Here is an 11,774-nt window from a genome sequence, read left to right on the forward strand (position 1 = left end):
GATCATGCTCCAGTGATTTTAGACCTGGCAGTTGGCAAAAATTTCTCATTTCCTCCATGGCGCTTGAACACACGACTACTTGCAGACGAAAAATTTACAGCCTTTGTGGCATCTAAGATAGACCTCTTTATTGCCACTAACGTCACACCAGGTATATCTCCCTCCCTTCTGTGGGAAACTTTTAAAGCTTTCATCAGAGGGCATATCATATCCTATGCTGACTATGAGAGGAGGCAGAGGAGGGCAAAGGTTTTGGAGATCACCACGCGAATATTACAACTTGATGAGCTTTATGCTGCCTGCCCATCACCCGAGATCTATAACAACAGGTTGTCTTTACAGGCTAGGTTTGACCACTTATCATCAACTCAAGCTGAGGAATCTTTACTTAAATTGCAACACTCTCAGTATGAGTACGGAGACAAGGCTAGCAAATTACTCTCCCATCAGCTTCGTAGTGCAGCAGCAGCGCATCTCATTCCCCAAATTCAGACACCAGATGGAATCTCCACAGATCCTCAAATAATTAATAACCAATTTTGTGAGTTCTACTCATCACTTTACACCTCGGAGTGTACACCCAGCACTGCATCCCTGGACTCCTTCTTTAACTGTCAGAATTTTCCGGTAATTGAACATACATATAGCGATCGATTAGAGGAGCCCATAACGATTGAAGAAATTTTGCAGGCTATAAATAAGATGCAATGTTCTAAATGTCCTGGACGGGATGGGTTCCCTGTTGAGTTCTACCGAAAATTTATGCCTAAATTGGCACCTTTAATACTTAATATGTTTAAACACTCACTGGAAGTGGGTTCCCTCCCATTATCTCTCCGACAAGCAACTGTATCCCTTATCCTGAAAAAGGAAAAGGATCCTTTATCCTGTGGCTCATATCGCCCTATCTCCCTATTAAATGTGGATTATAAAATTCTTGCCAAGCTTCTAGCTATGCGTATTGAGGGAATTTTGCCATCAGTGATCAGTCCGGACCAAACAGGATTTATGAAAGGGAGATATGCCTTTTCCAATCTCAGACGGTTGTTTAATGTTCTCTATAACTCTTTAGACACCATCGAGCCTGAGTTTGTCATAAGTTTAGATGCTGAGAAGGCTTTCGACAGAGTTGAATGGGATTACCTTTTCTATGTCTTGGAGAAATTTGGATTTGGTAAAATGTTCACTTCTTGGGTCAGGCTTTTGTATACCTCCCCACTTGCCTCAATCAAAACAAACAACACTCACTCTGAATTTTTTCCTCTTTTTAGAGGTACGAGGCAGGGATGTCCTTTGTCGCCATTGCTCGTTGCTATTGCTATAGAACCTTTGGCCATCTCACTTAGATCCAAATGCCAGATTGCCGGAGTAACAAGAAATGGAATGGAACAGCGAATTTCATTATATGCTGATGATTTGCTTCTTTATATCTCGAAGCCCACTCTCTCTTTTCCTACTCTGCTCTCAACTCTTCACCAGTTTAGCCTTATTTCAGGCTATAAGCTGAACCTTGGGAAAAGTGAACTTTTTCCTGTGAATGTTGCTGCTCAAGCATATCCAACTGCCGTTCTCCCATTTCAGGTTTCACTAGATAGTTTCACATACTTGGGGGTGAAGGTTACCAGGAAATTTGAGAACCTTTTTAAGTCAAATTTTGACCCACTCTTAATCAAAATTAAGAGTGATTTGGACAGATGGTCGCTACTTCACCTGTCAGTAGCTGGCCGAATTAATACAATCAAAATGAACGTGCTCCCAAAGTTCTCTTTCCTTTTTCAATGCGTCCCTGCCTTTATCCCAATCTCTTTTTTCTGTAAGCTTGATCAGACTCTGTCTAGATTCATTTGGAACAACAAGCCTCCTAGAATTCGTAAAACATACCTCCAACGACCCAAGTGTGCAGGAGGGATGGCCCTGCCAAACTTTGTTTTATTACTGGGCATGCAATTTTCGCGTCATTAGGTATTGGCTACAGGCAGATGGCTTAGAGAGTGCCCCAGCATGGTTGAGCCTTGAGGCCTCTTCTTGTGTCTCGTCTTCTTTAAAATCACTAATCTATGCTCCTAAGCAATTACCGAGCCCTGAATATCACGATAACACTGTTATCAAAGCCACATTGAAAATTTGGTATCAATTTAGACGTTACTTTAAAATAAAATCTCTTTCCTTACAATTCCCATTGCAAAGAACCCTTCATTTCGGCCCTCAACAGTGGATGGAGCATTCTCCGTTTGGGTCTCCTTGGGTATCAGATCGCTCAAGGACCTCTATATTGAGGGCATGTTTGCCTCCTTTGAACAACTTACTTCCAAATTCGGTCTTCCAAAGAACCACTTTTTCCGCTACTTACAAATCCGTAGTTTTGTCAAGGAAAACACTCACCAGTTTCCATCCAGACCCCCCGACCATGATTTTGACAATCTTATGATTCCACCACCACTATCAAAAGGGATGATATCATGTCTGTATGAGAGGATATGTTTTATGTGCAAGTCTTCAACTGCGACGGTCAAAATGGCATGGGAACAGGATTTGGGTTTTGTGATCCAGGACGACCTTTGGGACAAAATCCTGAAGCGTGTCCATAGCTCCTCATTGTGTGCTAAACATGGATTGATTCAATGTAAAGTTTTGCACCGAACACACTGGACTAAATCTCGACTCTCTCGGATATACCCAGATATTAATCCTGAATGCGATCGTTGTCACCACTCCCCCGCCTCTTCTACTCATATGTTTTGGTCATGTCCATCACTTGCACAATACTGGACTAACGTCTTCGGATTCTTATCGCAGACCCTCAAATTGCCCCTCAAACCTGAGCCGTTAACTGCCTTGTTTGGGGTCATCCCCAATATGATAAACTTGCCAACACTACAATCTGATTTTGTGGCATTTCTCACTTTTTTGGCAAGACGCAGGATTTTGTTGTGTTGGAAGTCTCCCTGTCCTCCTACGCTAGAAATCTGGATCAAGGATGTTTTGCACTATAGTAAACTTGAAAAGATTAAGTTTACTCTACGTGGTGCCACGGGCAAGTTCTTTAAAATTTGGCAACCCTTTTTTGGACATGTTAACACCTTACAATCACGTAACATACCCACCTAGCTGGCTCTCATTTTCCTAAAAAATATACTTTTAGGTATTTCGATTATTTCGTTTGCGCTCACTCATTGTTACTTTAAAATATCACTGACCTGAACTATTTGTTCTCTATTTATGAAGACCCTCTTTATGTTTTTTTTTTTTTTTTTTTTTCTTTGTGTGTTCTAATGCTTTACACATGTCCTATTCGTGATCCCTGGAGAGTTTCTTTTGATATATCACACATGTTGTGCTGCCATTTTATTTTCTTAATTTTAATGATTCATTACTATTATTGTAAGTCTTTGGTGTATATTAGGCTTAGTGATGGGATGTGTATTGCCTTTCTGTTTGTTTTTTTGCTTTTGTTCTAGGTTTCAATGGGGGGGAGGGAAAAAAAAAAGTGTAATCATTGTTGTTATCATGTGTTTACTATTGCTGCTCTAAAATCCAATAAAAACAATTTTGAAAAAAAGAAAAAAAAAAGAATTTCCTTTATTTGCAAACAGTTCAGTAAAATAATGCTTAGCTGCATGGTAGCACATAGTACAGGTCATGCGTGATGGAGTGATGGTATGACTGTGGCAGTAACAGGGAATGGTATGGGGTATTTTGTTAATCTTATTTACTATTCTTACGTATTATTATGTGTTTGTTTTTTTATTTATTTTTTGTTTCCTTTCTTTATTATAAACACTTCTTTCAGTAATTTGTCTTTCAGACTTACAGAACTCTGTAATTATGTTTGTATAATGTTAAACTCAATAAAAATACCTTGGGTTAAAAAATAATTCTTTTTAGTGTTGGAAACCAAGTCCTTGTATTGTAAAATATGTCCTTTGTAGATTTCCTTCTGAATGGGAGGGTCAGATCTTTTGCAAAGCCAGTCTAACTGGCAGCATTATGCTTTTATTTTATGGAGTTCTGGAGTGAACCAGGGAGAAACAGACCGGGTTTTGACAGGAGAAAAATTGTTAAGAACATATAAAGGCTGTTATTATAACAATAAACCAGGGATGTATTGATGTATTTTTACAGCTTTCTTATATGCATTTTTTTAGCATAGCTTACAGTTCTTCTATGGATTTCTTTCATCCATAACATCCCATACAGACTCATGTAACTATGACAGCTGTTGAAAAATCCCTTTGGGCTAAGTGTAACAGGTTCAGTTTGGTCGTCATTGCACAATAAGGAGGACGAGACTCAATTCTGGTCACTGCATCTGTAACCCTTGTGCTATCCTAGGCACTTTACCGTTGGGAGTTGGGTCATCTAGACCCACTAAACAGTGCTCTGAACCTTTTTTCTTCAATGATTTGTGATCCTAATTGGTGTTCATGGATTACATGAAATCTTTCCACCTTTATCCACCTTCGTCATGGTAGGGAGAACACGACAATGTAAGGGTGGGGTCATCTAAAATGCCCCAAGGGTTAATGCCTTTAAAACAGTGCAAAAGAACATGGCATTAGTGGACAGCACAAGTGCAGCTCCCAGCACAGACTGCTCACTACAACTCAACAATTACAGTCATCCAAAAAATTTAATAAAATTACAATTTCTTCAATGAAATACACTCGGACACAACACCAAACTATAATAAAACAAAAAGAAACACACATACTTGGTAAATAAAACAGCATTTAAAATAATATAGTATTAAACAAAATAAAACAAAATGGCTGAAACCAACCTTTAAAACAGCGCAAAAGAACATGGCATTAGTGGACAGCACAAGTGCAGGGGGGTATTCCAGAAAGCAGGTTATGCTAGCTCCCACGGTAAGTTTGAGGCTAAGGAAGTTGATAACCTCAGCTTTTGGTTCCAGAAATGGAGGGATGTTTCAGGGTAGGTCAAGTTGCCATAGCAACTCATGCTCTGAACATAACCTGGTCTGAAGCAGGTTCAGTTGAAGGTTAGTTTGTTTTGAGAGAGGTGACATGGCGTGTCCATTTGAAGACGATTTAGTGGATGAAGAAGCTCAGATAATACTTTTTCCACCTTGAGAGGGTGATAAAACCACGTATGGATGTTGGAAAGATAAACTTTATACTTTGATCTAACTTAAATTATTTGCTTCAGTTAAGATAAATCATTTTTTCGTTAAGTCAGTTTAAAAATAACACATAGTTTTCAGACAGTTATTTTACTTTCATTCAAATTAATCTAATTAATTAGGAGTAACATTGGTGCTGCTGTTAGATCGACACCGCAATGGATTGTGGGATACCATTCCCTTTGCCTGTCTGGACGGATTTGGATTTAAGTGCGGTTGTTGACCAAATGTGTTTAGTTGTTTAGCTGTTTTACTGTGTTTCACCATGTTTTGATGAATTATTTTGTCCTACTAAGCTTAAGTCTCTCCACCATGAGTGAGAAGGAGGGAGAGGATGATAAGTTTATATAGCATCCCTACCACTAATTACTATACTGACAATGATGGAAATTCCTAAATAAATGTATGAACTTTAGGCATAACATTTTTTTTTTTTTATAAAAATGAGAATATCTTCCGGCTCAAACTTAGAGTTACAGTGATCCCTCGCTATAACACGGTTTACTTTTCACGGTTTCGCTACTTCACGCATTTGCAGCGTGCATTGTGTTCGGCATTCTGATTGGCTAAAAAGCCACTCTGCTTCTTCTCTACCTGTGCGTCAATAACGTTGCAGTTTAATATGTACACGTACGTAAAACAGCTTGCCAAATTTACATTATGTACTTGCAATTTCTCTTGATGTTGGCATGTCGGTGTATAAGGATGTTTTTGCGAAGAAGAAAAAAGAGCGACACCAACTGCCGATCACTATGTTCTTCTCCCGAACAAACACACCTGCAGCTGCACCGCGGGCTTTAAAAGAAAAATCAGGAGTCAGGATGCAGCGGCTCAGTCTGAACTTAGAGCAGTTAAATACACCCGAGTCACTATTTGTGCGACTGTACTTTGTATTTTTTCATAATCATCATTTTATATTTTCTCCCGTTTAATCCAATTACGCGGGTCGCGGTGGGCGGGGCTAATCTCCGCGATTTGACGCCTTCTGTTCACATTGATGATTAAAATTATTATTTGACAGTACAGTACAGAAGTTATTTGTTAAAAAACGTTTCTAAAGTACTTTGATTTGTGAAACAAATGCTTGAGCCTATAAAATGGTTTGTTCTTTCTTTTCAATGTATAATAGAGTATTTAATTGTATCATAATTGAAAAAAAAATAGAGGTTTCTACTTCACGGTTTTTGACTATCACGGGCTCTTTCTGGAACGTAACCCCCGCGAAAAACAAGGGTTTACTGTATATGAGAGTTCAAGAATTATAATTAATTAAGATGGAAAAAAGATTATTTGAATTGGGGTAATATGACATTTAGTTAGATAAATATGTAAATTTGAGTTGGATAAACAATTATTGAGTTTTATAGATGTAAGAAATTAGGTTGAATAAATTTAACTCAATTACTTGTTAACAATAGAAGTAATTCATTTACGGTAAGTTGGCAAAATTGGATAAGTTATATATATATGCGTCACAAGGAAAATGGAACTACGATCAGAAATTGTGCATTTACTTTGTTCTTCTACTACAAGCAGAAACTCTTTCTTTTGCTGATGCAGCCATATTACTTTTTTGATGGACGTATAATCTTTATACACCGTCATTACAAGCTCAGACTCCGTCTCACTTCCATCTCACTGAAGCATGGCGTTCTCTTTTGTTCAACACGCGTTTCCATGGTGACTCCGGAAATCGGCGATCCATTGAGAATGTCTTTCTGTACTTGACGTGCTCGTCCATTAACCCAGGGTTACCAAGTCGAGCGTAATTACACCAACTCATATCCGGGTCTTTTGGAACCGACACACCCAGAGTAAGCAAATTCAGGCGGATTTCAGCCAGAGTTCAGGCTGAAAGTCAGGCTAGTTTAAACATGCTTCCTGGAATACCCCCCAGCTCCCTACGTGATCAAAAGGAAAAAAAATGCCATTAAAAACTGGCACCAAAGAACACTTAAAAAGATAGTTAAAAATAAATCTAAACGATTCTACAGCAATTTCATGTCAATAGCATCCAATCTTTAATACATTTAGGAATCTAAAACCAATTTTTCAACAGCTAACTTAGAATATCGGGAGACCGCAGAAAACAACTCACCAGCAAAGACTGCTCACTCCAACTGAAGATGGAGGGGTAGTGGCCGCATGGTGAAGGCAGGGTGTGTCTCACTAATTGCCTTCCCTGCGCAACAGGTAGCAGTGTGAAACTAATTATTTTAATAAAATAATTGGAAGATTAACATAATATTTATATAATGTGTTACCTCAAAATAAAATACTTTCAAAATTAAATCATCACTGTAAAGTTTTGAGAATGTTCATAAAAAAAGAAAATCAATTTGCTACGTAAATATCTGCTAAAGGCACAACACCATAGTTAAAAAAAATGTTGCAAAGAAAGCAAATGTTATCAATGTCAGAATCACTGAACTCAGGTCCGGGACTGAAGAACAAAAGTCCACTTGGATGAGATGCTACTCCAAAATATCCAGGGAGCTTGTGGTGGTTGGTTTCTCACTTGGTGAAGTTGTGATGTCTTTGGTTTTTCTTAGAGAGAAAACGAAGTAGAGAAAGATGAAAAAACCTGCAGGAGACAAAAGAGAAATAAAGCTTAAGAACTCAATAATGAAATATTCTACAGTTTGAGGCCCATCAGGCCCAACACTTGCTTTGTGATTTGTGGAAATGTGCTGTTTTGAACACATTTAGAAAGAAATTGAGATTGATTTTGGTTTTATTTTGGGGGCCATCTTTAAATGTTGTATTTAGTTAAAAAATAAAATCTCAAATGTCCACACCTTGCAGTGAGTTCAAAATGCTGAAGACGTAGAGGCCAGGAGTGGTCAGTTGTCCAAACGAGAAGAAGATGATTCCCCAGGTAATCCCAAGCAGAGTGATGAGGACCAGCACGGTGCAGACGTTCTGCTTCAGTCCTTTCCAGTTCTTCTGCTTGAACTGAGGGACATGTAAAGAACACAAAATAATCAAATGGTATAAACTTGTAAAGCGCTTTTCTACTTTCCTCGAAGGCCCAAAGCGCTTTACAGTCACAGTCCCATTCACACAGTCACTCTCCATTCCCCACATTCACTGGTGCCAACTTTCCAGAAGTAATGTGGGGTCAGTAGCTGCATTTCCATGGACAAAAGTAATCGGAAAGAATGCCTGATCAGATTAAAAATGCGTCATGTGAACACGCCGTTCGGAATACTCTGCCCTGATCAGACTTGTTCAGATCAAAACATGGCAACCCAGTTTGTTTACAACGGGACTCTTCTGGTATTTTAACACTACTGCGCATGCCCAAATGTTTTATTACGCCCAAAAGTGTGACCATGTGAACGTTCGTTCTATATGTCTCGTTCTAGATGTGGAATTTAATCGGGCCATTGATCTGATCAAGATCAAGATATTTTGCATATGTAACCGCGGCTACGGTCTTGCCCAACACTTCAACACATGGACGGCAAGGCGTGACTCGAACCTGCAGTTTTCTAATCTGAGGTCGACCACCCCACCACGGATGCTGAATAACTTTGTCATTCAGTAAGCTAGTGTTCTAAAAATGAATAGAAAATAATACCCTAATTTGTGGATCTTACCTCTTTCTGACAGCAGTTTGTCATCAGATTTCTGACTGTTACCAAAAACACGACCATGACAAAGAGGAACATCAGACCAAACACTCCCACTGTGGTCACCCACTTTACGTTCTCATTGGTTATGTAGCATCTACAAAAAAGAAAGCAAAGAAAACTATTATAACTTAATAAGTTATTAAATTATAAATGATTTATTTCTTTAATCCAGGAACACATGTTTGTGTCATTGCAGTTGTAGGTAGCAATTCTTTTTTTAAAATGTAAGTGGATTTGCAAAAAAAACTGTTAATACCATTAGACCCCAATAATTTTGATGGATAAAATAAAATTAAAAAACTGCGATTGTCACAAGAACAGGCAGACAGCTGGATCCAAGTGCAGCAGGCTTATTAGCTCAGCTGAAAGTCTGCAAAGCTAAATCAGGGCCAGGCAGGCAGCAGTCAATAACAAGTTCATCCGAGGAGAGATAGGATGGTCAAAATACAGGCGAGGGTCGAGGCAGGCAGCAGGCAAATAGGGTCAGAAGACAGAGGACCAGGTCCAGAAATAACGCTCAGTAAGGTAGGCAGAGTGGCACAAACAATACTTCGCGCTGAGTTCAGTGCAGAACTTAAGTATGCAGCGGTTGATTGAGTGAAATGAGAGTCGGGTGTGGAGCATCCAGGAAGTGTGGTTAGAACTCTGGAGATAGTTCCCAATGGTGACCAGAGGGGGAGACAGTTCTGACTTCTGACAGCATTACTTTAAACTTAAAATAAGTTGCTAGATGTTCAATTTTGTTCTTTAGTTTTTCTTACATTGTACTATTAGTGGAGTTGGATGAGTCCACAACTGCAAATCTGCCATAAAACTCTGTGTTTATTGACAGCAAAATCAACACAATTACCGCTGGAACACCTGAAACAAACAAAAAAAATAAACAAAGAACTGTTTTTTCAATGTACACCATTAAACGTGTCTCCATTCAGCTAACGACACTCACCCCATCCCACCACACTGATTTTCAACATGTATCTATTGATGTAGATGTTGAAGACTTTGACGATGAGAAGGTAGAGGTGGAACCCCTCCAAGCCCATCCAGCAGAAGGTAGCTAACAGAGAGTAGTGGAGAGCAAGAGCCATGTAAACACAAAGGCCCGAAGAGGAGGACGCTGCAGCCATCTCACTGGGAAGGAAATGTAGGTTGAGGAGGATCAAGGCGATCGCCAGGCTGATGTGAATCTTTTTAGAATCATCAACTTTGATTTTCCTGTAGAGAAGATGTGATAAGCAATTGTTATTGAATACCATATATGGGTTGTAAGATGTAGGATATATAACAGAAAATACTTCAGTACCTCATTGTGAAGAAGACAAAAACTGTGACCACTAGAAAAAAAAGAGAAATACCGCAGCCGATCTCAGAAATGTATGACATTATCTGCTGGTCGGTGGAGGACAGGGAAGCGGATACCTGCAGGGAAAGTACATTTTGATATTGATCCATATAGTGGACATCAGAGCTACAAATGTATTCATATCAACCATCGTGTCAGACCCCCACCAAGTCAGAGTGTCCAGCGGATTTGCAATGGGACATTATACACTTTACAGCCCTCTTTGGGGTGGGCCAAGTCTTATATTTTGCTTTTTATATTCCTATTTTATGTCTGATTTCTGTATTGCCTTCTTTACAGATGTTTGCTAGTGCTGCTTTTGGGTTACATAAACTGAAAGTAATTCATTATTATTATTGTTTTTTAGCATATTTCTCAAGAAATTACAGCGCATGTGACCTGACATGGGTAAAAAAAAAACATAAATTAGTTCCTACGAAACATTAATTCATGTGATTAGTCATTCATAAACACAGCAATACTTGGATTTACAGCAGATACCTTCACATTTCTGTCTGTGTATATATAATGATGGTGTATGGAAGACATGGAGTATGTTTAGAGATCGGATTTATTTATTTGAAAAAGCTCTACAAAAGCATCGGTAATCACGTCTCCATGTCTGGGTTCATTCACAGTCTCTCCCGTTACGCACTCCGTCCTGCTGCAAAAGGCACTTCTGTGTTTCTGTGACCCACAGTAGTTCAAGAGGAGAAAAATAAAATCAAGAATCAAAATAGGCGATCTATTTATTATAGTCTCTATAAAAATAAGAAAAATATCATATGATTAACAAGGCCCGAGCTGGCTGCTTCCTCATGTCGCAGTGGCTCTCTGTCTGTCGGCCAGCCAGCCGCCCGGATGCTGAAATAGCAAGCTAACGTGCTCCGCTGCGGGCATAGCATAGTTTCTGTACTTATATTTGTCGTAAAAGATGTAAAGGAAAATTACTGATGGTTTCTTTTCAACATGTGGGCAGATTAAATAAAAGTTCTTTGTGCAATAGTCAGAAGTGAACATGTGAGGTTTTTTAAAAGAAAAATAATCTCTGAAATCAGAATTGACAAAGCCTCATGGATAAGAGGTGACACGTCTCCTAACTAAAAACTAAGTCCAGATGACATCCCCTAAACCTACCACTGTGATGGAATCAACCTAGATGAATGAGAGTCTTCATAAACATACTCGGAAATCACAGCAACTGCCCAACAGTTTATCCCAATATGGTAAAAATGTGTTTCTAATTGAGACCGTTTAATGTGCTTTACACTGTCAAACAGACTGTCATGGTAATTCTTTCAGTGATGCACCATATATACAGATACAAAATCAGGTGTCCTAATCATGTTGTGAAACCGGAGGAGCTTTGCAGAATCCAAGCGCGGACACAAAAATGGAGTGGCGCACTGGGTTTTAATATTATGTGGCAGAGGGGATGAATGGAGGGGAGGAGAAACGGCAGGCAGATGAGCAGACTGGCGGAGTTTTGCTGACAGACAGGGAGATAAATACACGGGCTGGCAGACTTTCACTCGTGAGGCACAATAATCTGGCGTTTGCCGACGGCTCCTCCTCTGAATAAGTACTCTCTGTAATGAGCTGCAGGTGACGAGATGATGAGGAGCAGGTGAGGAGTAGTCACTGCAGAGGC

General features: G+C 39.3%; 1 protein-coding gene across 1 annotated transcript; it reads right to left on the reverse strand.

The window, feature by feature from the left end:
* Positions 1 to 7,140: 7,140 nt before the first annotated feature.
* On the reverse strand, positions 7,141 to 10,046 carry LOC105358505 (adhesion G-protein coupled receptor G2-like). Its single transcript, XM_023950909.1, has 5 exons — positions 9,728 to 10,046; positions 9,543 to 9,642; positions 8,746 to 8,875; positions 7,942 to 8,098; positions 7,141 to 7,727 (listed from the first exon to the last, which is right to left on the reverse strand). The coding sequence occupies exons 1-5, from the start codon at positions 10,035 to 10,037 to the stop codon at positions 7,618 to 7,620; spliced, it is 807 nt and encodes a 268-aa protein (XP_023806677.1). The 5' UTR covers positions 10,038 to 10,046; the 3' UTR covers positions 7,141 to 7,617.
* Positions 10,047 to 11,774: the final 1,728 nt, after the last annotated feature.

Source organism: Oryzias latipes, chromosome 3, assembly GCF_002234675.1.
Source record: "Oryzias latipes chromosome 3, ASM223467v1".
NCBI classification, from domain to species: domain Eukaryota; kingdom Metazoa; phylum Chordata; class Actinopteri; order Beloniformes; family Adrianichthyidae; genus Oryzias; species Oryzias latipes.

Bases quoted from the DNA above. Each gene is read 5' to 3' on its own strand.
- LOC105358505 (XM_023950909.1), bottom strand. From the start codon at position 10,037: ATGGTATTCAATAACAATTGCTTATCACATCTTCTCTACAGGAAAATC. The intron at 8,876-9,542 runs GTAAGAAAAACT...TCTTTTTTGTAG, and splicing joins AACTCCACTAATAGTACAAT to ATGCTACATAACCAATGAGA. The intron at 7,728-7,941 runs GTGTGGACATTT...TGTCTCCTGCAG, and splicing joins CATTTTGAACTCACTGCAAG to GTTTTTTCATCTTTCTCTAC.